This window comes from Meles meles, chromosome 15, assembly GCF_922984935.1.
Source record: "Meles meles chromosome 15, mMelMel3.1 paternal haplotype, whole genome shotgun sequence".
Classification (NCBI taxonomy): Eukaryota; Metazoa; Chordata; class Mammalia; order Carnivora; family Mustelidae; genus Meles; species Meles meles.
In genome coordinates this window covers 51,750,547-51,776,057 of record NC_060080.1, presented here as the reverse complement: position 1 = coordinate 51,776,057, position 25,511 = coordinate 51,750,547, and the positions used below count along the sequence as shown (strand labels likewise).

General features: G+C 36.8%; 1 protein-coding gene across 3 annotated transcripts in view; it reads right to left on the bottom strand.

The window, feature by feature from the left end:
• The window catches only part of EXOC6B (exocyst complex component 6B), a 624,123-nt gene that overhangs the window by 277,103 nt on the left and 321,509 nt on the right, over positions 1–25,511 (bottom strand). For all 3 annotated transcript variants that reach the window (XM_045979317.1, XM_045979318.1, XM_045979319.1), the window contains 5 exons: positions 21,552–21,623; positions 20,733–20,830; positions 18,938–19,043; positions 17,976–18,085; positions 8,436–8,547 (listed from right to left, as the gene is read on the bottom strand). In XM_045979317.1, coding sequence (XP_045835273.1) covers positions 8,436–8,547; positions 17,976–18,085; positions 18,938–19,043; positions 20,733–20,830; positions 21,552–21,623 — 498 coding nt within the window. The remainder of the gene's footprint in view (positions 1–8,435; positions 8,548–17,975; positions 18,086–18,937; positions 19,044–20,732; positions 20,831–21,551; positions 21,624–25,511) is intronic.

The window sequence follows — 25,511 nt, the reverse complement described above, 5'->3', positions numbered from 1 at the left end:
AGCTAACCAAAATCCTTACAAGGGCATTTACAAATGTAAAGCCAGATACTGTGGGGATAATTCTGAACTTAAGGACGCAATGAAGCAATTTCAGATATCAACTTCCATCAGAGTCTTGAGCTCCTTTGATATTTTTAATCCTCACTTCCCACTCTCTTACAAAAATATATCACTGCAGCAATCCAAACTGTCCTTAACATTCTTTCAAGGACATGGTATTAGCAACAGATTAGGTATTGGTTATGCTTATATAAAGTAGAGTTCTATGACGACTGTCTGAAAAAAAAAAGAAAGAAGAGAGAGAACACTATAAAGCAAGCAATCACCTTTCACAACTAAATGGCAGGAGTCACTTAGGTTAAAAAACCATTAAGAACCGAAAATTTTTCTGTCTCTCATTTCCAGAAGCAGAGAGAATCTAATGAGGACAGCACAGAAGAGATGGTGGAAGTCACCTGTTACCTTCTCTTGTTTCCCAAAGCAGAGAATGCAGGACATTCAGGCTTCAAAAGGACTAACCCAAAGCAAGAAAATGAGAAGTCACACTCTCTTCTCCATACCTCTAAGTCTTCTCCACTGTTAGATTTGCAAGGTAAGGAACTAAATAGCAGTGCTGGTTCCCATTCACAAAAATAAGATCTCCCAAAGATTTCCAGTAATTTTGCCTCCATTTCACCCCAGCAAAGATACAAAAAGCTGGATCAACGACTCATTTTTTTACCAACTCCAAAGCCAATACCTAAAATACTGAAGACTTGGAACTACTGGTTCTAAATTCACAGGTCTAGTACAAGGGTTATATCTGATAGGACTTAATTATAAAATATTAGCAATATTATTAGCAATATCATTGCTGTTAATAGCGGATGCTGAACATTGTTATGTGAGAGATAACACAGGATAGAACCATGTGGTCATCAATCAAATAATATTCAAAAGAAAGGCTGAATGAAAAGCATCGGTTATTTATTCAGGTCTCCTGGGGCACTATTATAAACATAATAAAATATATATATAAATATTTAATAATGAATCACTAATAGGACTCTTAATTTCCTTAACTTTACCCTAATAACCTACCTACCTACTTTCCTTTTTTCTTTCTTCTCTCTTTCATCAATAAAGAACTCCTATGTGCCAAGGAATGAGAGACAGCTATACAATCACACACAAGAAAAAGTCCTTGGTCTTGTGGAAATTAGAGTAACCACACACACATAGAAACATATAGCATAATGTCAAGTAGTAATAAGCATGGGGAACAGCAGTGAAATAAGGAATTACATGGTGATGGTAGATCTCTGAGTGGTCAAGAAAGGCCTCCTTAAGGAACTGACATTTGAGTGGAGACTTAAATAAAGTGCCAGGTGTATTATGTCTATCATCTATAATAAATACATTTTAAAATCCAATTTATATCTTAAGTTTATCAATTCATTCTTCATAAAGATATAGGCTGTTTTTTGATTCATCTTAAAATTTTCTTTCAAACTTAAGTAATTCTCTCATATTCCGAGAGTAATAAACTGGTGGTTTATTTCCTTTTACTCTATGATACTGATGTTTTTAAATTAATGTAGTGAAAGAGCGAAGGTTTAGAACAAAAGAAATTGATTTCAAACCTTACTTCAAATCTTGTTTTTTTAAAAGAAAATTTTGTCTTTCAAAACATCTCAAATTTTATTTCCAAACTACCTACTGGTTATGTGGCCTTAAGCAAAGTTAGTATCTTTCGTCATCTTAAAATTGAGATAACATCAATGTCATATCAAAGAAATAATCAATATAGTATAAATTATTAAATATAAATACTAATATAAATAATAAAACACTGAGTCTAATATATACCAACTTCCTGTAAGCTATTATTGATATGGACGTACTTATTGTATCTCCAGCTAAATATGGCTTAAGAAAATATACAACCATTCTGACTAGTCTCACTTTAACTGCTATCCACTAGCCAAAGCGGACACTTAAGACTACAAAATCACCACATTATCGAGTTCTGACCAAATCTCTTTTCCATACCCCCAGATATACTTTCTCTCTGCTTCAACCCCAACACTTGCTCTGGATCTCTACTTTTAGCTGAAGATCTTTCACTGAGAAAGCAGAGTGTTTGGAGTCTGTCACCATAAAATATGCCCAGCCACCACCATCTGCATCCACATACTCTGAGTCTCGGCTGTTCCCAGAGATGAACTTGACACCACCTAAAGCCAATCCCTCTGCTTGTGCATCAGATTCTAAAGTCGCTCTCCTTCTCCAGGACATTACTCCAAAGATTTCCCTCTTTCTCCTCTATCATCAACTTTTTGCTTTCTGTTGAATCATTCTCATCAGAAATAACATGCTGTTACTTTTCCTATTAAAAAACAAAACAGGGCACCAGGGTGGCTCAGTGGGTTAAGCTACTGCCTTCGGCTCAGGTCATGATCCTGGAGTCCTGGGATCGAGTCCCACATCAGGTTCCCTGCTCAGCGGGGTGTCTGCTTCTCCCTCTGACCTTTCCCCTTTCGTGCTCTCTCTCTATCTCAGTCTTTCTCTCTGAAATAAATAAAAACTTTTAAAAAATAAAAATAAAAAAACAAAATGAACAAAACAAAAAACTTGTGCTTAACCCACTTCCGTTGCCAACTACCTCCTCATTTCCTTGCTTACCTTTGTAACAAAATTCCCTAAATCAGCTGTCCTCTGCTTGTTGGCTCCAAATCCACTTTCCATTCTTCAAATTGTTTAAGTCAACACTTTATTTTAAAATGGTTCTATATTACAAAATAGTTGCAAAGAGATCCCAAATATGCCACACCCAGTTCCCCCTATTCTTACCGTCTCATATTACTATGGTACCTTTTCCACAACTACGGGACCAACATTGGTATATACTACTAACAGAGCAACACACTTTATTTCAATATTACTAGTTTCTCCCTAATGTTCTTTACCATTTTCAGAATCCAGTCTAAGATCCCACATTACATTTGGTTGTCACGTCTCCTTAGCCTCATCTGGTCTGGGACGGTTTCTTAGATTTTCCTTGTTTTTGATGATCCTAACAGTTTTAAGGAGTACTGATGAGGTATTTTGTAGAATATCCTTCAGTTTTGGTTTGTTTAAATTTTTTATCATGGTTAGAGTGTATTTTGGGAGATCACAACTGCCTTCTCATCACATCACATCAAAGGTGCATGCGATCAGTATCACTTACCAATGATTATGTTAACCTTGATCACCTGGCCAAGGTAGTGTCTGGCAGGTTTCTTCACTGTAGAGTAACTTGTTCCCTCTTTCCATACCCTACTTTGTAGATGCAAGTCATAAGCACAAGCTACATACAAGGAGTGGGAGCTAAGCTCCAGCTCCTTGAGAGGGCACAATCTACATCAATTATTTGAAATTCTTCTGTACGGGACCACTCTCTTTTAAACCACTCCCTCAGGAGTTTCCTAGCATCATTCTATTAAAAATGGTCTTACTGAGGTCACCAACATACTCCAAGCTGCTAAGTCCCGTAGTAATTCTTCACCTTCCTCTTCGATCATCAGTATTTGTCAAGCTGACCACTTCCTCCTTCTTGACATACTGTTTTCACTTGACTTCCGAGACACCATACTCCTGTTATTGTTCTTGGTTTGGTTTTGTTTTTTTCCCCTTCTTTAGTGGGTCATTCCCAATTTCCTTTGTGAGTTCCTCTTTTCTCCTGACTCCTTAAATGGAGTGCCCAAGAGTTCGGTCCTTCATCTTCTCTTCTCCATCTTTACAAATTCCCTTAGTAATATTATCTGATCAGGTGGCTATAAATATTATTTGTATTTCCCAAATTTTTATCTCCAGCACAAACCTCTCTTTCAAACTCCAAACTCGTATGCAACTGCTTACTCAATATTGCAAGATATATGTGAGTAAACATTACAAATTAAGTATGTCCAAAACCAAATTTCCAATCTTCCACCCTAAACCTAGCCCTACCCAAAGATTTTGCCATCACGGTGCATGGTATATACAACCTTATAGCTGCTCGAATCAAAACATCTTGGAGTTACCTTCCACTCCTTGCTTTCTCTCTCCCTTCACATCCAGCCATCAGGAAAGCAATGCTGACTCTACCCTCCAAATCTGATCACCTGTCACCACCTCCATGGCTACCACCCATGCTGCCGTCAAATGATTTGCCATCAAATCATTAGTGTCATAGCTTCCTAACTGGTCTCCCTGTTTATACCCTACAGCTGATTCTCAAAACCACAGTCAATGTTATTCCTTTGAAATATGTCACATTGCATCACTCATCAAATTCCTGCAATAGCTTTCCACTTCACTCAAAATAAAAGCCTAACACTTCACACGGGCCCACCACAGATCCCTAGCACCTCTGTGATCTAATCTCCTGCTTGTCTTCCCTCTTCTCACTCCACTCTAGCTTTACCCTAGCTTCCATTTTATTCCCCAAACTGACCAGTAACTTCATACTTTCAGACCTTTGCTCTAACCCCTGCCAAGAATGTTTTTTGCCCTTCAATGATAACTCACCATCTTTTTATTAAGATCAACCTTGAACCTCCACAAGGCCCCTGATTCCCTTAACCCAGGTTCCTTCTTTCTCTTCAATAAAGCATTCACCTCCCTCTATCATACTAGATGATTTACTATTTATTTTGCTTATTATCTGTTGTGTTTTCTGCCACTAGAATGTAAGCAAGGACCTCTTTTGTTGCTGTCCTTGTTGTTCACTTACTTATCTATAAGGTTTAGATTGGTGCCTATAAACAGTAGGTACTCAATTAATACTATGAAGTTAATAAGCAAGTTATTTATCTTAACAGGTTGTCTTGCTCTAATCTTCTAAATTCTCTTAGTTGAAAAACCATCTCTGCAACTAAACCTGACAATCACGGTTTACCTGCCCAGACCTCTTTCTTAACAATACCAGGTAATATGCCTTGAGTATAGGTGCTGTTCTAAACACTTCATATGTTCATCCAATCCTCACAACAACCCTCTGAAATACATGCTCTTATTGTCCACATTCTACACATAAAGCCAAGCCATTTCCCCCAGCACACATTTGTTAAGGGGAGAGAACCCAGGCAGAATTGGAACCCAGGCACTCTGCTTTAGAACACATGTTCTTTTTTTTAATTTTTTTTTATTTTAAGATTTTATTATTTATTTGACAGAAAGACACACAGAGAGAGAGCACAAGCAGGGAGAGTGGGAGAGGGAGAAGCAGGCTTCCCGCTGAGCAGAGAGCCCAATGTGGGGCTCCATCCCAGGACGCTGGGATCATGACCCGAGCCAAAGGCAGACGCTTAATGACTGAGCCCTAGAACACATGTTCTTAACCACGGCTCAGCTGCCCTTCTTCCCACAGACCTAGAGGCAGCAGCCTAAGAAAAACAACTAACCCTGTGCTGACTGAATAGGGATAGGCACATACGGTCTGCAAGGGCAAGGCATTTAAACTACAGCAAGCAAGAACTCAAAGGAAATTTTGTTGTCTTGGCTCAACATGGGGAAGCAAAGAAGCAATGAGGAAAGCAAGAAAGCTAGAGTACAGAGAGAAAAAGATGAAAGGATAGAGTGTATGGACAGGAAAAAAAGAGGACATGAGATATTACGCAAATTCAAACAAGACAGGTCGACAGAGAGACATGAGCTTATGGGAACTTTCAAGTCCTAAAAGATTGTCTGACAACCTGACATAGGACTCAGTGAGTTTTGTCTGCTTATAATACATCTGTTGTTTGAATGGCGATGTGCTCACTGACACAAAATCATCTCTAACTAGAACAATTTCCATGTTACTATGGACTTCTTGTAAAAATCCCTTTGTTACAATGAAATAATTAAATCGATATGAAAGGCAGTACATTACAGTACAAGTGAATTAAGTCTGGGAAAAAAACAACCCAGACATAGGTCTCATTTTTATCATTTTGTTAACTACATAACCGTGGGCAATCTCCCTAAACTTTAATTACGCTTTCCATAAAATGGGAATAATAACACATGCCCAGCGAGTTCCAAATGTGACTGTTCCAAATGAGATGGTATGTGTGATGGGCTTTGCAGAGTACAAACTGTTCCACAAATGTTACCTAGCATGATGATGATTTTAGATGGGAACTCACTTGAGTTTCCTGTAAATGAGGATATAATGTCTTCTTTTCCCAAAGGGGAGTAACACAGTTATTCAAAGATACACTGGATGGTAATAAAAATCACTGGGTCTGTATTTATCTATACATGTATACACCATGGTAATAGCCAAAATAAATAAATGTGCTCAGATGCTCCTTTAGCCATGTGCAAAGATGTTGATAACAAAAGTGCATTATTGCCTAGAAAGAGCCAATGACTTAGGAAGAATAGCCTTCACTGAAATGGTGCCAAGAACTATGATACAGGGGCACCTGGGTGGCTCACTGGATTAAGCCTCTGCCTTCAGCTCAGGTCATGATCTCAGGGATGGAGCCCCGCATCGGGCTTTCTACTCAGCGGAAAGCCTGCTTCCCCTTCTCTCTCTGCCTGCCTCTCTGCCTACTTGTGGTCCCTCTCTGTCAGGCAGATAGATAAAATCTTAAAAAAGAAAAAAAAAAAAAAAGAACTACTGAGTCTTCCTATCCTGACCTGATGTGTGCATTACCCTAAAGGCCAATGGAGTCAGGAAAACTGAAGAACTGAGAAGTTGGGTCTATCTCTTAAGATGACATGGTAAGGGGCGCCTGGGTGGCTCAGTCAGTTAAACATCTGACTTCAGCTCAGATCATGATCCCAGGGTCCTGAGATCGAGCCCCATGCCGGGCTCCCTGCTCAGCAGGGAGTCTGCTTCTCCTTCTCCCTCTGCCCCTCTCCCTGCTTGTGCTTTCTTTTTCTCTCAAATAAATAAATAAAAATCTTAAAAAAAAAAAAAAAGATGTCACAGTAAATCAATGTTACAGCCACAGCTAAACTCAAGACCCTTCTAAGGCCAAAGCTGTTGCTATCACACCAAGTTTACTTGTTTAAAATGTTTGAGGACACTGTTAAATCAAATGGCATCAGAAAAGTTATATCAAGAGTTGTAATACAGAGACAGCTGACAAAAAATAATAAGTTTCCTGTCCTACTTGGGACTCATAAAAAAGGAGAACAGTATGATATAACAAATGTAGGAGGGCCTCCGACTTTTCACTCCACTTCACTCTACTCTCCTTTTTTCTTAGCCTTCGTGATGATGAAAAGAAGTTAACCTATTCTCAGACACATAAAAATAATACCTAATATTTCTATACCAAGCAACAGAAAGGAAGCTCTGCAAAATGAGGGAACTGTCCTTCGAATGTAACTTTCAATTGTAAAAAGTTTGTTCTAAGTGTAACTCAAACAGTGCCTAAGTTCCACATTACAATATTTTAAAATCTTAACACAGGGAAAGGAACAAGCAGTCCAAAATCAGAAGGAGATGTTCACCTGGCTTCCAGCTGTCTTTACCCATGACTCAGCATCATTAACCATTTGCCTACTTCCACCGTTATCTTTGACAGTGTATATCTGAAAATGTCAATTTTTTCTAGAGCAACTGACTTTCAAACTATACCACCTCTATAAGTAAAACAGATGGCCAACAGCCTTTCCCTTTCCCTGTGAAAAAAATTCCTCCAAGCTCTCACTTTTGGCACTATAATTTCCATAAAATGGTAGGTTGACGCTCCCATGCAATCCTGGGTTTCCAAGAGAAAGGAAACTTCACATCTTTCTAAATTTTAGGACTATACGCCAAAGTGCCAAATCTTCAGTTTGCCAAGATACTGTTCTCAACGTGTGTGTAATATCCCTCCTCGTTTTGTGAGATGCTGTAAGCTTCCAGAGAAATTTGACGATTGCCTTTCTCTCACATTTCCGCAATCCCAAATCCCCAGACTTAGATGCTGATAAAGAGTAATTTACCATCCATATACATGAGGTATCTCAAAAACAAAAGCTGAGTCTAACACTAACCATGGACTAGAACCGCCAACATCCTTGGCGTCTGCAACTTACGCAGACAGAACACGATTGCATATTGTATGTTGTTTCAGAACTGCCACTCATTTAGATAGGAACTGGACGGTGACTATATTCTCCCACCAACAATTCTGTTTTTATGTAACTGATGACAAATAGTGCAAATTTAACACAACAACGTTGGAAAGGAAAACCAGTTAAGCTGGTGAAAATAATGAGAGAGAGAGACAGAGAGAGAGAAAGTGACTTTTCAAATATGTAATAGATTTCTCCGAAGTGACCAAAGAGAGAAACAAATGATCTGTTTTGCACTTTCACCATTAGGAATCCATTAGGAAAAACGTGATGGACCATATAGAAAGTTATAATTAACTCACAAACAGGCCCCAGAGCTTAGACATCTGTTCACACATTGCCTTGGCTGCCTCCATTAAGAGCAGCTTTACCTCAGTAAGTCCAATATTCTTCCTTTTAATGACATTCTGCAGGGAGTTGCTCAGAGTCCTGGTTAGCAACAGGTTTGTAGATTTGCGAATCATGTCATCGACTTCAGTGGAGCTGAAAAAGAATTCTCAAGAGTCAGTCATCCCAGGTAGCAGGACTACTTTGCAAACAAACAAGGTGCCAGTGTTACTTCTGATAACAATAACAACAACAACAACAACAACAATGATAATAGTGGCAGCAGCAAATAACATTTACCTTGTGCCAGAAATTAGATTCTAAGTATTTTAATATACGAAAATTCACTTAAACTTCAGACCAATGATACTAAATACTTTTATTATTACTTCTAATTTACAGAGGAGGAAATGAAGGCACAGAGAAGTTAAGTAGCTTATTCAAGGTCACATGGTAGGCACACAGCACAAAAAGGATTTTAACACAGGCCATCTAGCTCTAAAGCCCACAGCATTTAAACACTATGCTACTGTCTCCAGGGTAGATGAAGAATTCCCCTGCATGATTCCTTTCTCCTATGCTTCCAAGTTCCTTCATATATTGTTAATATTTAGAATTTTCCAACATGGACTCCCTATTGGCTTCCTGTACAATTAGCTGGTAAAGGCCCGTAAGAAAAGATCTCTCTGCTCCTCTACTGTCATCTTTCATATAAGGTCTATTTAGCTCTGATTCCAATATAAGTGTTTCAGACCAGCAGTTTAATTCAGCATAAATGTCTTATAATCCTAAATATCCCCAAAATGATCAATCTTTTTTTAACTTATTCACTGATTTTTAATCCAATGGACATTATTAAGCCCTGATCATATGGTGTTGTTGTTGTTTTAAGTAAACTCTATCCCCAGTATGGGGGTAGAACTCACAACCCCAAGATTGGGGGTTGAATAGTCTACCAACTGAGCCAGCCAGGTGCCCCAATAATGACATTTTCTACGCAACAAAGGAAACTAAACATATAGAAAATGATTCAATATCATCTTTATATACAAAGTTTTAAAAAAGACAATAGTCTTGTAACCAATAGGGTAAATTCTGGGCCTATACGGCCTTCATGAGCCCCTGAAAGCATCACCAAAGATGGCTTTCTATAAAAGATGTCCTTTTAAGACAATTATTCCCTCAATGATAAGGTTACTGTTGTAGAAATACTAGATTATAAACTCCAAGACATAACTATGAATAGAGATTTGTGAGTTCTTTGTAAATTTATTACTTGTGGACAGTGGTCACAAAATTTATCTCATCGATTTCTCTTTCTAGAGAAGAAAGTAAGAGGCTTAGTACAGTCAGACTTAAAGTCTTACAATTCTAAATATATAGCAAGCCACATTATCATGCTATGTGAAAAACAGAAAAATACTAAAAAGAAACAAGACTATAGAATGCAAGGACATAATCAGAAAAAAAATGATACATCAAAATATTTTTACAGGGTCCATGCAAAGATACATTTAACTGACCAATACCCTCTAGCCCACTGCTGACCTTTCCAAAATTATTACTGAACTGAAATGCTTCATTCCACAAATAAATGAGGTGCTGTGCATTGTGTTGGTGGAATAATGAGATCAAAATGGCAAATGAACAAAATAGCTATGGTTCCTGCCTTCATATATTAAACTCATAATTACATCAGGTCAATTGTAATATGAGCTACAAATAAGTATAGGTTGCTATAAAAGTGATTAACACAGGTGTCTAAAGTAATCTGGTGCTCCTGATATTAATTGTTCTCATGACATCCTATACTGATTATGTATCTCTACTATGATTTAAGATCCAGCAGAAGTTCCACATTTGGATATGATGTAGAAGATCAAGAAAAACCACCATGACCTCTGTAACAACAAAAAAGTTAGGTCTAATCTTAAAAGCTGTTATTTTCCTTCAATGTCAACACAGTGTAATTAACATAAACATACACACATACACACACGTACAACAGAACAAAACTGCATACCACACCAGGACACATCTTTGAATGGTGAGTGAAGGGTAGCAGTCACTTTCATATGTGAGTCTATTTGCCTAATCTGGGCACAGATGGATAAAGGATAAATGACTGAAACAGTCAGAGGCTGAAAGGCTTTGCTAAGATGAGGAGAAATCAGCCAAACCTTTCACAGTGTGGGCTACTATTACAGTTTGGAATCCGGGAGAGCCACAAAACAAAAATAAAGTAACTGACCCAACAATTCTCCCCTACAAGAGTTCTCCTCCATAAGAAATGGTGAGGGCAGTGTGAGAAATCAGAGAGAGATCTTGCAAATTTTGCAAGGGGTTTTGGATTCAGGGCTACAGAAATGCAATCCAAAAGAGAGAAAAAAAGGAATGCTGAAACCCATCCCAGTTCAAATCTCATTAAGATCAGAGATAAGCTCCTGGATGAAAGCTCTGGAATTTAAGAGCTGGTCTTATGCACAAAGAGACTTCTGCAATAGCATTTGAAATCAGAAGTAATTTGAAGCTAATTAAAACTGAGATATTCAGTTCACTCAAGTAATGATGAAATCTGAATGATCCATCAAGCAGCTAGGAGTTGCAAAAGAAGAAAAAAAGAATGAGAAGGAAGACAACGACATATTTAAAGAAATATAGGCAAAATCATCTCCAAACATGATACAATACTTCAACCCACAGATCCATGAGGCTTAGTACATCCCACACAAAATTAATATAAATAAAACAGTAAGATCATCACAGTCAAATTATAAAGTCCAAAGACAAAAAGAAATCTTAAAAACAAAAGATTTCAGGAAAAAAGGAAAAAAAGACAATACATTCAGAGGAACAACAATAGGAATAATGGCTTATTTCTCTTCAGAAAACAATGGAAGCAGACAGTGGAATACAAACTTTAAAGTGTGGGGAAAGGGAGAACTAGCAACCTAGAATTCTATGCCTTAGAAAATATATTTTTGAAAACAGAGATGATAAAAATACTTTCAGAATAAATTTTTAGTTATTTTAAAGTATTTTAGAGGGGCCCCCGGGTGGCTCAGTTGGTTAAGGGTCCAATCTTGATTTTGCCTTAGATTGTGATCCCAGGGTCCTAGGACAGAGCCCTGTGTCAGGCTCCATGCTGGGTGTGGAGCCGGCTTAAGATTGTCTCTCTCCCTCTCTCCTGCTCCCCCCCCCAAAAAAAATTCAAAAATTTTTAAAAATTAGGTATTTTAGAAATATTTTTTAAAGCTAAGAAAATCCAACACCAGCAGATACAACACTAAAGGAAATGCTAAAAGAAATTTTTCACGCTGAAGGAAGATGATACCAAAGGATAATGTAGATATGGAGGAAAGAATAAGAACGCCTCAAAATGGTATATGCATGGTGGGCAAAAATAAAAACAAAATTTTTTCTTGAACTTTAAAATACTATTAAATGTTCAAAGCAAGCACAGTAAAATATTTTAGAATTAAAAAAAGGTATATATGTGTAAGATATACCAGCAACATCAGAAAAAAAAAGGACAGTAAAGGGGTGCCAGGGTAGCTCAGTAGGTTAAGTGTCTGCCTTTGGCTCAGGTCATGATCCCAGGGGCATCAGGTTCAGGGAGCCTGCTTCTCCCTCTCCGTTGGCCATTCCCCCCACTTGTGCTCTCTGGCTCTATCTCTCTTTCAAAATATTAAATAAAGTAAATAAATAAAATCTTTTTTTAAAGTGTTAGGGAAAAAAAGGAGTAAGAAGATAAATTACTCTATACTGCTGCCTTAAATTACATGCAAAATGATATAATATTATATATATATATTATTATATTATATATATTACATATAATATATATAATTATATATAGATATATAATTATATAATATTATTCAGGGTAAACTATGATAAATTAACAACATACACTGTAATCCCCAGAGCCACCACAAGAACAAGAAATTTAAAAAACCAAAAGGTCATACTCAAGTAAAGCCAATAGGGAAAATAAATCATAATACTAACATAACCTAATCAAGAAGGATGGGAAACAGGAAAAAATGAGCAAGGATGAATGAGACAAATAGAAAAACAATAATAAGACGGCACACTTAAGTCCAACCATATCACTAAATTCAGTAAGGTAATGGAATAAACACTCCAACTAGGCAGACTGCATAAAAAAACAATACATAGGGGCACCTGGGTGGCTCAGTCCATTAAGCATCTGCCTTCAGTTCAGGTCATGATTTCAGGGTCCTGGGATCGAGCCCCATGGAGCCTGGTTCCCTCTCCCTTGGCCCCTTCCCCTGCGCTTGTGCCCTCTTGATCTCTCTCTCTCTCTCAAATATATAAATGAAAAATCTTAAAAAAAAAAAAAGAACAGTATACAACTAATTTGTTGATTCAAAATGACACATTTTAAAATGAAGGCACATGCCCAAATCTTATGTTCAAGATAGCACTCAACACTCAACACTCAAAAGAAAGTGGGCTCCTTGCATAAATCACAAATATAGTAAAGAAATGAACCAAGTGAATTAAATAAGAATCCGTGAGTCTCACCTGATGATAGGTAGATGATAAACAGAGACATGGAGAGAAGATAAGTAGCAAGGAAGCAGATGGAGAAGGACTCCTTAAAAGAGAATGCCAAGTAATACACAAGGAATTAAGAAGCCATAAATTAATTAAAAACAATAAGCCAGTAATTTTCTGAGTGACAAACTGCTTCAGGCAAGAATCATTATGGATACTGTAAGGGGGAGGGAGGTGAAGAACATCTGATAAGTAACAGAACACAAAGTATTTCAACATAAACACAAACATTACTTATTAAAAAAACAAAATGATAATTATACAGGGAGAAAAGACAATATCTCAACTAACTAATCAAAAGAAGGGCCATCTGTACCCCAATGTTTATTGCAGCAATGGCTACGGTCACCAAACTGTGGAAAGAACCAAGATGCCCTTCAACGGATGAATAGATAAGGAAGATGTGGTCCATATACACAATGGAGTATTATGCCTCCATCAGAAAGGATGAATACCCAACTTTTGTAGCAACATGGACGGGACTGGAAGAAATTATGCTGAGCGAAATAAGTCAAGCAGAGAGAGTCAAGTATCATATGGTCTCACTTATTTGTGGAGCATAACAAAGAACATGGAGGACATGGGGAGATGGAGAGGAGAGGGAGTTGAGGGAAACTGGAAGGGGAGATGAACCATGAGAGACTATGGACTCTGAAGAACAACCAGAGGGTTTTGAAGGGGCGGGGGGGGGGGGGGTGGTGGGAGGTTGAGGAACCAGGTAGTGGGTAATAGGGAGGGCACGTACTGCATGGAGCACTGGGTGTGATGCCAAAACAATGAACACTGTTATGTTGTAAATAAACAAATAAACGAATAAAAAAAAAAAAAAAGAACCACACACACACACACAAAATTAATATAAATAAGGCTTCTGATACTATACACACACACACACACACACACAGCAAGAAATAGCTAGGGAAGGAAGGAAAGAAGGAAAGATCACATATATTCTTTCCATATAAAGAATTTCCTTTTGTATCATGCCTGCATAAGACTACAGGTCCGTTGGAAATAACTTATCAGCTTCCGTACAGCTAAAAAACTTTACTTTGTTTCTGAAAGTTATTTCGCTATCTACAGAATTCTCACTTGATTTGTTCTTCTGAGTCCTAGAAGCCTGGCACTCCATCGTCTCAGGCTTGCATAGTTTTTGAGAAGTCTGACATAACACTTCTCACTATCCCTGCATGTAGCATCTTCTCTTTTCTAAATTCTTTCAGCTCTCTCATGGGTTCCAGAAAAATTTTCGTTTTGTAGTTTATCTGTTTTTTTTGGTACTTTTTTCATTGTTAGAGAGGAAACAATACTCTTTCTGGCTTTCTATATTATAAATAGAAGCAGAAATGTCTCATAGTAATTTGCTTTTAAAAAAAGAAGTCTTGAGCATGTACATGTATTCACATGGAAGAAAAACTAAAAATAAAAGATTTCCCAGATATAAAGAGTGGTTATTACTATCTGTTAAAATTTTGAGTCTTTTAAATTTTTCTTCTTTGAACTATTCTGTCTCCTAAATTCTTTGCAGAAATCCAATTTAATAACTTAAAAAACTATGTATGTATATGTGTGGGTGTATTCTTATTTTTTAAGTCAGGTGCAAGTACTAGAACATTATTTTACCAAAGCCATGCCACTTATTTGCTATCTTTAAAAAGAATTTTCTTTCACACAGAAAGAGTTTTGTGTCCTCAGAATTCATATATTTTTTTTCAACATTTCTAATGCTATTCAGCATCTTCCATCCAATGTGAAAGGAGAAATTTTTACAAAAAAAAAAAAATAGGAGTTCCATTTATGAGAATAACTACCTTTCAAGCTTCATAAAAATCTCAATACCGTAGGTTTTCCCATTTTAAGAGTCTTATGTTTAAGAGAGCTAATTGTTTTTATACATATGATGCTCATATCCCAAATTATAATCTCCCCCCATGATTGTCAAAGAGGTCTCCATCACTGCAGGTTATAAGGCAAAGGTAGCCTAGAAAATAAGATAAGTAAACCAAAGACTAAAGGCAGCTGTAAAATCTTCCCAAATTGACTATTTTTGTTAATGTTAAATACAACAAAGGGGGTTTTCAGACTAAAGCTCAAGATATTCAAGCAAGAAAAAGACTTCTGAACAATTTACTCATACTATGCCTTTACCATAATACCTTTCCTCCAACACAGGATAGAAAGGGTCACTATGCAATGAACTTGTAATATTTTCTATACAGTAACATACGTGACAGTACCCTAGAGACCATTCTCGGTTGTTAAGTCATTTGGTTGTGGTGTGAAGGTGGACCTCAAGGGGTAAAAAAAAGTTTTGGTTTATAACTTCCAAAGATAATCTCATTTCCATGCAACCATTTCTATGAAAACAACCTCATTTTCAAAGAACAGAACAAATCAACTATACAAATCCTATGCTTCATTTTTTACTCAGTAAGAATGATTATCAAACAAGTGACTCAAACTATTTTCCAATTATGCTTACTTTCGGAGTTGCCTAGCATGCCATACGTTCCATTCACTCATTCTTTTTTTTTTTTCCTTTCTTTTTTTTTTTTTTTTAATTTACTGAGCTGATACAGGGGATTTTGTGCCGAACAAAACACGAAATGCTTCTGCCCTTCAAGAGGCCTTTTCTAACATCCTTAATCCGTCTCAATTTTTGCCTCCTTTGTTGCCACTATGTCTCTCCATCATAGCACAACTATCCAACTGTTCAGTTCCTCAGCAAGATTACACACTTCTTGAAGAAGGGACCATATTTTCAGCATCTTAATGTCCTCACTACCAAGCACAGCCTGATAAATAGCAGTTTACTTATAATGTAAGGTGAATAAACCAGCAGTGAAATAAACAAAGGAGCCTATAGTCTAGTACATACAGAAACCCAAAGATACAAGTAGAGTAATAAAATCTAAGAGAAGTTTTGATAACAGCACTCACAAGGTACAGAAAGAGCACAAAGGAGTCAGTAGATCAAGTCCATTAGGGATGGAAGTGGTCAGAAAGGTTTCATTCAGTAAAGGCATAAAGTGAGCCTGGAAGGAGGGGCAGAAGCTTGTTAGGAGCACTAACGAGGAAAAGGTAATTTCATGAGGAAAGCCAGGTATAAAATAGCACTTTAGGATCAGAAAACAGCAAATAGGTTGGTAGGGCTGAAGCATGGAATGACACGGAAATTAGCCCAGGATATGAACCTGGAAAGGTACAAGAAGGACTAGGTCAAGGAGCAGGGGAGGAGGCAGGCAGATAGGGAACTGCGTCAAGCTCAAGTTCTAACTTTATGCAGTAGACCACCAGGAATCCTTGGAAAGGTGAGCAGTGTAAAGTTATATCATAAGGTTTGATTTTAGAAGAATTACTCTAGGGAACATACAGAGCAGAATGAGGAGAAAGGGCAGATGATTGGGAAAGCGAAGTTAGACATTTAGAACAATTAGGAGATTATTTAAGTGGCCCAAGTCAATTATAACTACAATGTGAATGAAAGCAGCCACACTGGGAGGAGAGAACTTTAAAGAAAAAAGAGCTGCAAATAAAAAAACATGCAAAAATCAATTTTGTCACCAATTAGGGTTAGAGAGACTAATTTACAAATGAGCACCGCCTTCATTTATTAAATGGGGACAATTAACACTTAACACTGTGACAGCTGAGACAATGCATGTAAAATACTAATACAGTAAAGCCAAGGGGTAAGAACTGTAAACACGGCAGTATTCTCTTTGTTGAAGGTGATGCTGACCAGATTTGAATCCTGGCTTAAACACTTATTCCTGTGTGACCTGATAAAGTTACTAAACCTCTCTCTGCTCACTTTCTTCCTCTGAAAAATGGAGTATACTTTCTAGCACCTTAGGGATTAGTACTATTTTCAGTTTTACAGATGTTTTTAATATATATGTAAAGTGTTTACAAAAATGTAGACCAATGCTTGAAACTTTGTGGTTTTTTTTGTTTTTTGTTTTTTGTTTTTTTTTAAAGATTTTATTTATTTATTTGACAGAGAGAGATCACAAGTAGGCAGGCACAGAGAGAGGAGGAAGCAGGCTCCCTGCGGAGCAGAGAGCCCGATGCGGGGCTCGATCCCAGGACCCTGAGATCATGACCTGAGCCAAAGGCAGCGGCCTAATCCACTGAGCCACCCAGGCACCCCGAAACTTTGTTTTTAATAAAAATAGTTAATAGGAAATAAGGAGTTGAAATGGTTCTTAGATTTCTGGCTTGGGTGAATGGTGTATCATTCACTGAGAAGAGGGGGTTCTTCTAGAAAAGACAATAATCTTTTAGAAAAGACAATCTAAAAGGTTATTATTCAGAAAGATGATCATAATGACTATTCCTCCTCAAGTTCTTTAAGATGAGCTAAGTAGTCTTCTAGGTGTTTTGCAAGTCATTTCTCCATATTTCAACACTCACCATGGTATATTTTGATGCTTAAAACCCTCAGTTCATACTGACAATACCTGAGGCTAAAGAACTGTGTCTTTTACTTCTGCATTCCCAGTAAGAAGGATGTATCTGGTACAGAAATAGGTTCAGCACACATTAGTCAGATAATTTAACTTAAAGGAGATGAGGATGCCTTCAACAAGCCCAGAGAATATCTGGAAAGAAGGATATTTCCAAGAGATTATACTTTCTACTCCCCTAGTGGCCTTAAAATTTCATTAAACAGGAAGCAAAAATTAATATACTGTTTTCTAGTCAATTCTTACTAATAAAAAAGTGTTAAAACACAAATCTACAACAAAAATAGAGAATAAGCTAAGTAATAAACAAAAACAATTTATTCGCAAGTTTCCAACTTGCAAACTTGTTGGAACTTCCCAACTTCCCTTTTACCATGACTTTATAATATAGCAGGTGCCATGCTGTGAACGGCTAATATTAATACTTTCAAAATCAGAGCTGAAGGCGTTATGCAAAGGTTTTCAGAATATTCATGTGCCTAAGAGTCACAATTTCAACATCTGTTACATTTCCATTGTTTCAAAGCATACCTTAGGTGAAGATCTTCCGAAAACTTCAGGCAGGCATAAATAAATTCTTTAATTTGGTTGTAAACTTTTGGCACAAACTCAGAGAAAGGAAACTTTTTTGGAAATGGTTGCTGTAAATGCAAGAATGAATGAAAGCAAGTTACAAACTAACATATGCTGACGATACTTATAAATCAATTAAAATACAAAAGGAATTTTTCTCCACGTTGCAAACTATTTAACAACCTCAAATTAAAGGAAGTGTTTCCAAAAGTTTCCTGATGCTGAAAAAAATAAGATATAAATTTAAATAAATAATAATTCAAATGTCTTTCAACACACGAAGGGCTAAAAAAAAAAAAAAGCTGTGGTAAGTATTCAGCAAAAGTAATGAATTATTGCTACATACACCAACTTAGACGAACCTCCAAAGCATCATACTGAGGGAAAGAAGCCAGCCTCAAAACATTATCTACTGGATGATTCTGTTTATACGGCATTCTTGAAAAGGCAAAAGTAGATGGATAGCAACCAGATCACTTACCAAAAAGTGGGGGTTAGGGTTGGGAGGAACTGATGAAAAAGGAGCAGCATGAGGGAACTTTTGGGAATGATGGAACTGTTTCGATATCATTATTGTGGTAGTACATATATGACAATACACTCTCAAAACCAATGGAATTACATAGCATGGGACAATTTTTACTGTATGTTTGGTGAGAAAATGTCCTAAAACTATAATGAAAGCAAGTATTTCAAAGTATAAACAACACTAGAACATGCCCAGCAATACTCCTAACACTTCAGAGGTGAAAGGACCCTCAGGTCATCTACTGATCCCAAAACAGGAACTTCTGTTCTTTTAAGCCCCAAAATCTCTGAAGGTGTTCTAGAGGGCTAATGCATTGAGTTGGAGGTAATGTATTCAATGAAACTGATAAAATGAAAACTTCCGGAGGATGGCAAAGCAAAAGTACTCTTACCTTTTCCAGCTCTGTATCTTGGAATGGGAACTGTCCTACCACCTTTTTATACATGTCTTCACTTGTTACCGGTATAGGACTGTAGTTGTCAGAATCAAGTATGTTTCTAGGAAGAAAAAGAAGGAAGGAAGGAAGGAAGGGTGGGCTGGTTAATCACTGTAGTGATCACAAGTAATTTTCAGGTAAACTCAAATGGTTGCGTGTTTCTAACCGCCCAAACCAATGTTTTCCAGTCCCTATTCTATTCATTCCACAATGAAGCTATCCGTTTCAGGTAAAAACATCTTTAACAGAAGAGCAAAAGAAAACTATGCTCTGAAACAAAGGGAACACAGTTACGAACATGAGCTCATAGTACCTGAGATTTAAAGATGAGACAAACTTTCATAGCAACATGCAGAAGCCGTAAGGCAGATGAGTAGTAAACAACAAAAGGATGGATGCTTGCAAGAAAAGCAGAAAGGTTTTATTTGGGGTTTTTCTGTTTGTTTGTTTTTAAAGAAAACATATTTGATTATGTTCTTTATTCTTGTACTACATCATCTGTTCTAACTTTCAAAACTGGCAGATGAGGAAAAGTAACTTCCATAATAAATCCAAATTACATTCATTTACTTTCACTTACTGTTCTGTACTAAGGATGAACTTCCCTCCATAGGAACTGGCCCCTTAACGAGACTGGAGGCTCTCTAAAAGCAGAGACCATGCTACCAAAATCAAAGTCAAATTTACTGAAGGGGTCGGATCGAGCACTTTTAAGACCATGGGTAGATGATGTTACTAATTTTCAAGGTTCCTACAGACAGAATCCTCCCTTAAATACAACTGTACCATAGTAAGATTAGAAGAAAAATGTAAGATCTTAAAGTTAGAAGAATCTGAAAACAGGGTAAGCTGATCTGGGGACAGGGTCTTGCGCTAAAGCAGGAAGTCCGCTTTAAATAAAAGCATGAAGGCTCAAAAGGAGAAGAAACTCAAGTGATCTGACATGGGTTATGTGCCAGGAAAACAGTCCAAGGAGCTATCTGTCAGTGTGAGGTGTAACAGGGTAGCTCTCATATTAATGTATACATGATGCATGATGTAATAACTAAATAATACACTTCAAACACTGCATTGTAATAGATCTCTTCTCTAAATGTAGAGAAGGACGCATTAGAGGAAATCACATGAGTAAGTCTTCAAAAACCATTCTCAAAAAAGCCTAAATTGGGTGCCTGGGTGGCTCAGTGGGTTAAGCCGCTGCCTTCAGCTCAGGTCTCAGGGTCCTGGGATCGAGTCCCATATCGGGCTCTCCGCTCAGCAGAGAGCCTGCTTCCCTTCCTCTCTCTCTGCCTGCCTCTCTTGTGATTTCTCTCTGTCAAATAAATAAATAAAATCTTAAAAAAAAAAAAAGCCTAAATTATTCAAAGGGGCTCAAAGCTACTACTCTATGAGTGAGCTATAGACTAGCCATAGTCACCAAAAAATATATTAAGAAGACACAAGATGATAGGAATGGTAGGAACTAAGGTATCGGACATTTATTCAAGGGAGGAAAAAAGCCAAAATGAGGTCTGGAACTCTCCACATAGTAGACCTGATACACTGAGATCAGGTATCTTGGGAGCTTTGAAACATTTCTACAATGTGCTTGAATTCTGAATCGTAACTTGGATCAAAGCTAGAATAGATAACCCACACATACTTGTTGCTTATTATATCTGAGAAGTCTTATGTATAAACATGTGTATACACACCAGGACATATGTGCACACACACATACAACCACACACGACCACAGATCATTTCTCACCTGAAGATACCTGCCCACTTCTTTAGCAAAGTTTCACTGTACTGATCTCTGATTTCCAACAGCATGTCAAAAAGCTGATTTACAGGGAAACCATACACCTGAAACAAAATAAGAAAATGTCTTCATTTTACAGGGCAATTTTTTAGGAGCAACATGAGAGAAATCAGGCACTGAAATACATTATCATTCAATTTAAATGAAAGAATGACAGTAGCATGTTTCATTCCCACCTAACGTCTAGTACTTATCTCTCAAGAATTAAAAGATACCTATAAAAATATTTAAGCCAGTCAGAAAAAAAATAGAAAGATGAAATTAAAATCAATATATTCCATGTACCATGTCCACAAAGTTCTCCCGGCAACTCATGTCCCCTTAGCAAACTTCATGAGGAGGGAGAGAAATTTGAAATGCTACCCACTTCTAATGATATCCTTATGGGATATGACTGGTGGTTCAAATCAACAATTGTTATTCAAGATAGTAGTTAAAAAACTCCAAAATCACTCAAGCACTGTATCTGAGTTAAGGGCATTTTTAAAAAAAAAAAACTATTGTAGTAAGTGGTTCAATTAATTGACTAGCTCTGAGCAAAAAAAAAAAAAAAAAAAAGTGGGGGGGGGAGGAACTATTTATGAGAATGTAAATTGGTCAAGGTAATGATCAGGAAATGCTATAAAACGATAAGACCTAGCTCTAGGAAAAGAAGAAACACAACTAAGAACTAAAATGCGTTTACTCAAGATGGGTAGGTGAGGGAAAGATCTGGAGCTGATGGATACTACCCTAGATCACTCTATGTAAACAGAAGTCACAAACCTGAAGTGTGTCAGCAAAAAGCACAATGAGGTTCTTCAAATCCAACACGAGGTTTGGATCAGAGCAGTAAGACTAAAGGAAATAAAAGACAATGAGGGAAAAAAATCTTAATTATTAAAAATAAAACTAAATTTTGAATTCTTTCAGTGCTTAATGCTTTACCTGGTGAAGGGTCTCTAGAATGGGTCTAACCCTAACCTTTTCCTGGCTCAAGGTAACACCAGATTTAGCCAAGGAAGAGATGGGTAGAGCCTCCCACAAGCCATGATCTACATTTTTAACAGCTGGAAATTTAAAAACATACTTCTAAATAATTCTTCAGTCAAAAAAGAAATCAAAACTGATACTGCAGATTATTTTAGAATAAACAACAATATAATACTTGATATCAAAGCCTATGCAGTGTGCCTAAAGCCATTTCAAAATACATTTATACTTTTAGAGGCAAACAGAAAACACAGAAGATGGAAAATAAATTAAGCACTCAACCCATGAAGCTCTAAAAGCCAAAATTAACCATAAGTATATGACAGATCAATTTTGATCAAATGAGAAGGGGAAATTAACATAGAGAAGCTATGAAAGACTTGATCAATGAAACCAAAAGCTCACTAAAAATATCAGTGAAACAGACAAATCTTGGGCAAGGCTGATTAAACAAGAGAAAAAAGTAAAGAGCACAAGGAATACAAAGAGAAAATAAACATAAATACAGAGGAAAAGTTACAAACGGAGTCCATGTATAATCTCTTATCAATAAAACTGAAAATTGAAATGACATGGAAGATAGGTTCTGTGGGCAGGAGTCAAAGATGCATGTCACTATGTGAAAAATATGAAATTTTGATATTCAAATTCTCTTGATTACAGACTGGTTCCTTCCTCTCTACTGGATCTCTCAATTCCTGAAAGAGGTGTGTTGAATTCTCTCACAATGGTGGGGTTCATCAATTTTTTTTAAGATTTTATTTATTTGACAGAGTGAGAGAGAGCAAGAAAGCACAAGCAAGAGCAGAGGGAGAGGGAGAAGCAGACTCCCTGCTGAGCAGGGCGCCTGATATGGGGCTCGATCCCAGAACCTGAAGATGACCTGAGCTGAAGGCAGACACTTAACCATCTGAGCCACCCAGGCGCTCCATCTAATTGAATTTAAATTTTTTTAAAAGGCTATTGTCTTTTTGGTGGGTTAAAACTAGAATAATACAAAGTATTCCTTTCTTCTCCCACTTAATGGTCTTCAAATTCAACTCTATTTGCCTTGGAGAATATTGTGATTTCTGCTCCTCTGACTTTATTTTCACTCTTTTAAGGTCACCATAAGGCATGAGTAGATCTCAGTAAGCAAAGTGTAAGACAGCCTCTTTGACATTTCCTGTGATTGCTGACATGCTGAATCTACTCCACCTTATTTTCAGTTTTTTATTTACAGTGACTTCTTTCTTTTTTATTTCACGGTTTTCATTGGATCATAGTTTTGTTTTTGGTTTTTTTTAGGGTTTTTTCTTTTCTTTTTTTTTTTAATTTTTTTATGTTTTTAATTGCTTTTCAGTGTACTAGAATTCATTGTTTATGCACCACACCCCAGTTCTCCATGCAATACGTGCCCTCCATAATACCCACCACCAGGCTGGCCCAACTTCCCACCCCTTGCCACTTCAAAATCTTCAGATTGTTTTTCAGAGTCCATAGTCCTCATGGATCATAGTTATTTTTAATTATTTTACAGCGGTCACTAAATAAGTCATACACTTTCTTCCCACTGTTTATATGAAATAATCTGGAGTTTGCATTAAAAAGAAATTTTTTAAAGATTTTAAAAATTTTATTTCTCTCTTTTATTTCTCTCACTGTGTAGTGAGAGAGAGAACATAGGCAGGGGGAGTGCGAGAGGGAGAGGCAGGCTTCCTGCTAGGCAGGGAACCCAATGCGGGGCTCAATGCCAGGCCTCTGAGATTTGACCTGAGCCGAAGGCAGACACTTCACAACTTAGCAACCTAGGTGCCCCTAAAAAAACTTTTTAAACATTAAGTCTCTCTCCTTCTGTACCGATTCTTAATAGAGTTAAACTTTACAAATAATCAAATGCCAGCTAATTAGATTATCTATAACTGCTGCCCATTTTTTGCACACATTTTATTTAATCCTATCCCATCTTATATTCCAGATTTTTCATTTTTTGTAAAATGCCAATAAAATAGGATAAAGATTAAACTTTGAATCCTCATATGTTTGAAAAAGGCTTTCTTATGCCGTTAACCTAAAATGCAAAATTTCTTACGTGAAAGAATTATCTCCCATCCTTTACCCTGCTTGACACGCAATGCAGACTTTCGACTACAGGAATCCAGTCTTTCTTCATTGCGGGGAAATTTCCTTCTTTTAATTCTTTAATTTTTAAAGTCCCCCCCCTTTGTGACTATCCTTTCTTTTGAAATGTCTATTAGATATAATCAAAAATTAGTATCAGATATCCATCCATGTTTCTTAAACTTTCCTTTCACATTTTCCATCTCTTTGTTTGGTCCGTATTTGGGGATATCTATTATGTTTGACTTTTTATTCTTGATCACAGAATGATATGTAGTTTTATCTGTTTGATCTTTGAATTAAATTTCTCTCTTCGGGTAATCAGAGATTTCCAAGAAAGCAACATTTATCTTGGGCTCATGTGCTTCTTTTTCCTTCTTACTACATTTTTTTAAAAATTGTGAGTACAGTATACCTCAAGAAAAAAAATGAACAAAACCTATATATACAATTGTACCAGGCAAACAAAAACGAACAGCGCCAGCATGTGGGACATTCCCACATGCTCTCCTCACAGCTCCCTTCCTCCCCACTCACGGAAATAGTATCATGACTTTTATGATAATTACCTCCATGTCTTTCCTTAGTTTTTTGTTTCTTTGCATTTTTAACTTAACAGACTTTTTTTTGGAACCGTTTCACATTTACAGAGAGTACAGAGAGTTCTCATACACTCTGCACACATACACACAGTTTTCGCTATTACAACACCTAGCGTTTGTGTAGTACATTTGTTACAAGGGATGAACCAATATTCACAATTATTAACTAAAGACCATAATTTATATTAGGGTTTACTCTTGCTTTTGTGTATTTTATAGGTTTTAACATATGTATAATAACATATTCCTCCATTACAGTGGCATGCTTCAAAGCCCTAAAAATCCCCTGTGCTCCATGTAGTCCTCCCTCCCCGAATCCTAGCAACCCCTCATCTTTTTACTGGCTTCGTATTTTTGCGTTTTCCAGAATGTCATAAAGACGATCTTTTAACTGGCTTAAAAATATTAACTTAAAATATTAAGCAGGTTGTAAGGTATTTATCCTCCCCAAAATAAAACTATTCAGATTTTGACTGTCACTGAATTAAATTTACAGGTCAATTTTGAGAGAACTGATACCCACAATAAGACTTCCGATCAATGAACATGACACAACCCTCAATTTTAATTATGTCTTCTTTAATTCATTTTAGTCTCTCAGTAACATTTTAGAATTTTTCTCCACGAAGGGCTTAAACATCTTTTGTTAGGTATAGTGCATTACTTTTTATTTAGGCTAACTGTACAAATTTTAAAAGATAAAATTTGTTTTGCTCCAGGTTTATAAAAACAACTGATTTTGTACAATGGTTTTGCATCCAGGAAACGTGCTAACCTCTCCTATCAACTGTAATAATTTTTCTGGAAGTTCCTTTAGATTTTCAACGTACAAAAATATATCTGCACAAATAGCAATTTTGTTTCCTCCTTTCAAAGGTTAACTTGCTTAATTTATTTATTTTTCTGTCAGGACAGCGCTGGATGTGACTTCAAGTACAAAACAAAATAGGAGCACTGGCAATTAAATATGGTATTTGTTATAGGTTTCTCAGGATGTCTTTTATCGGTTTAAGGAAATTCTCTTACGCTTCTAATTTCCTAAGAGAGTTTA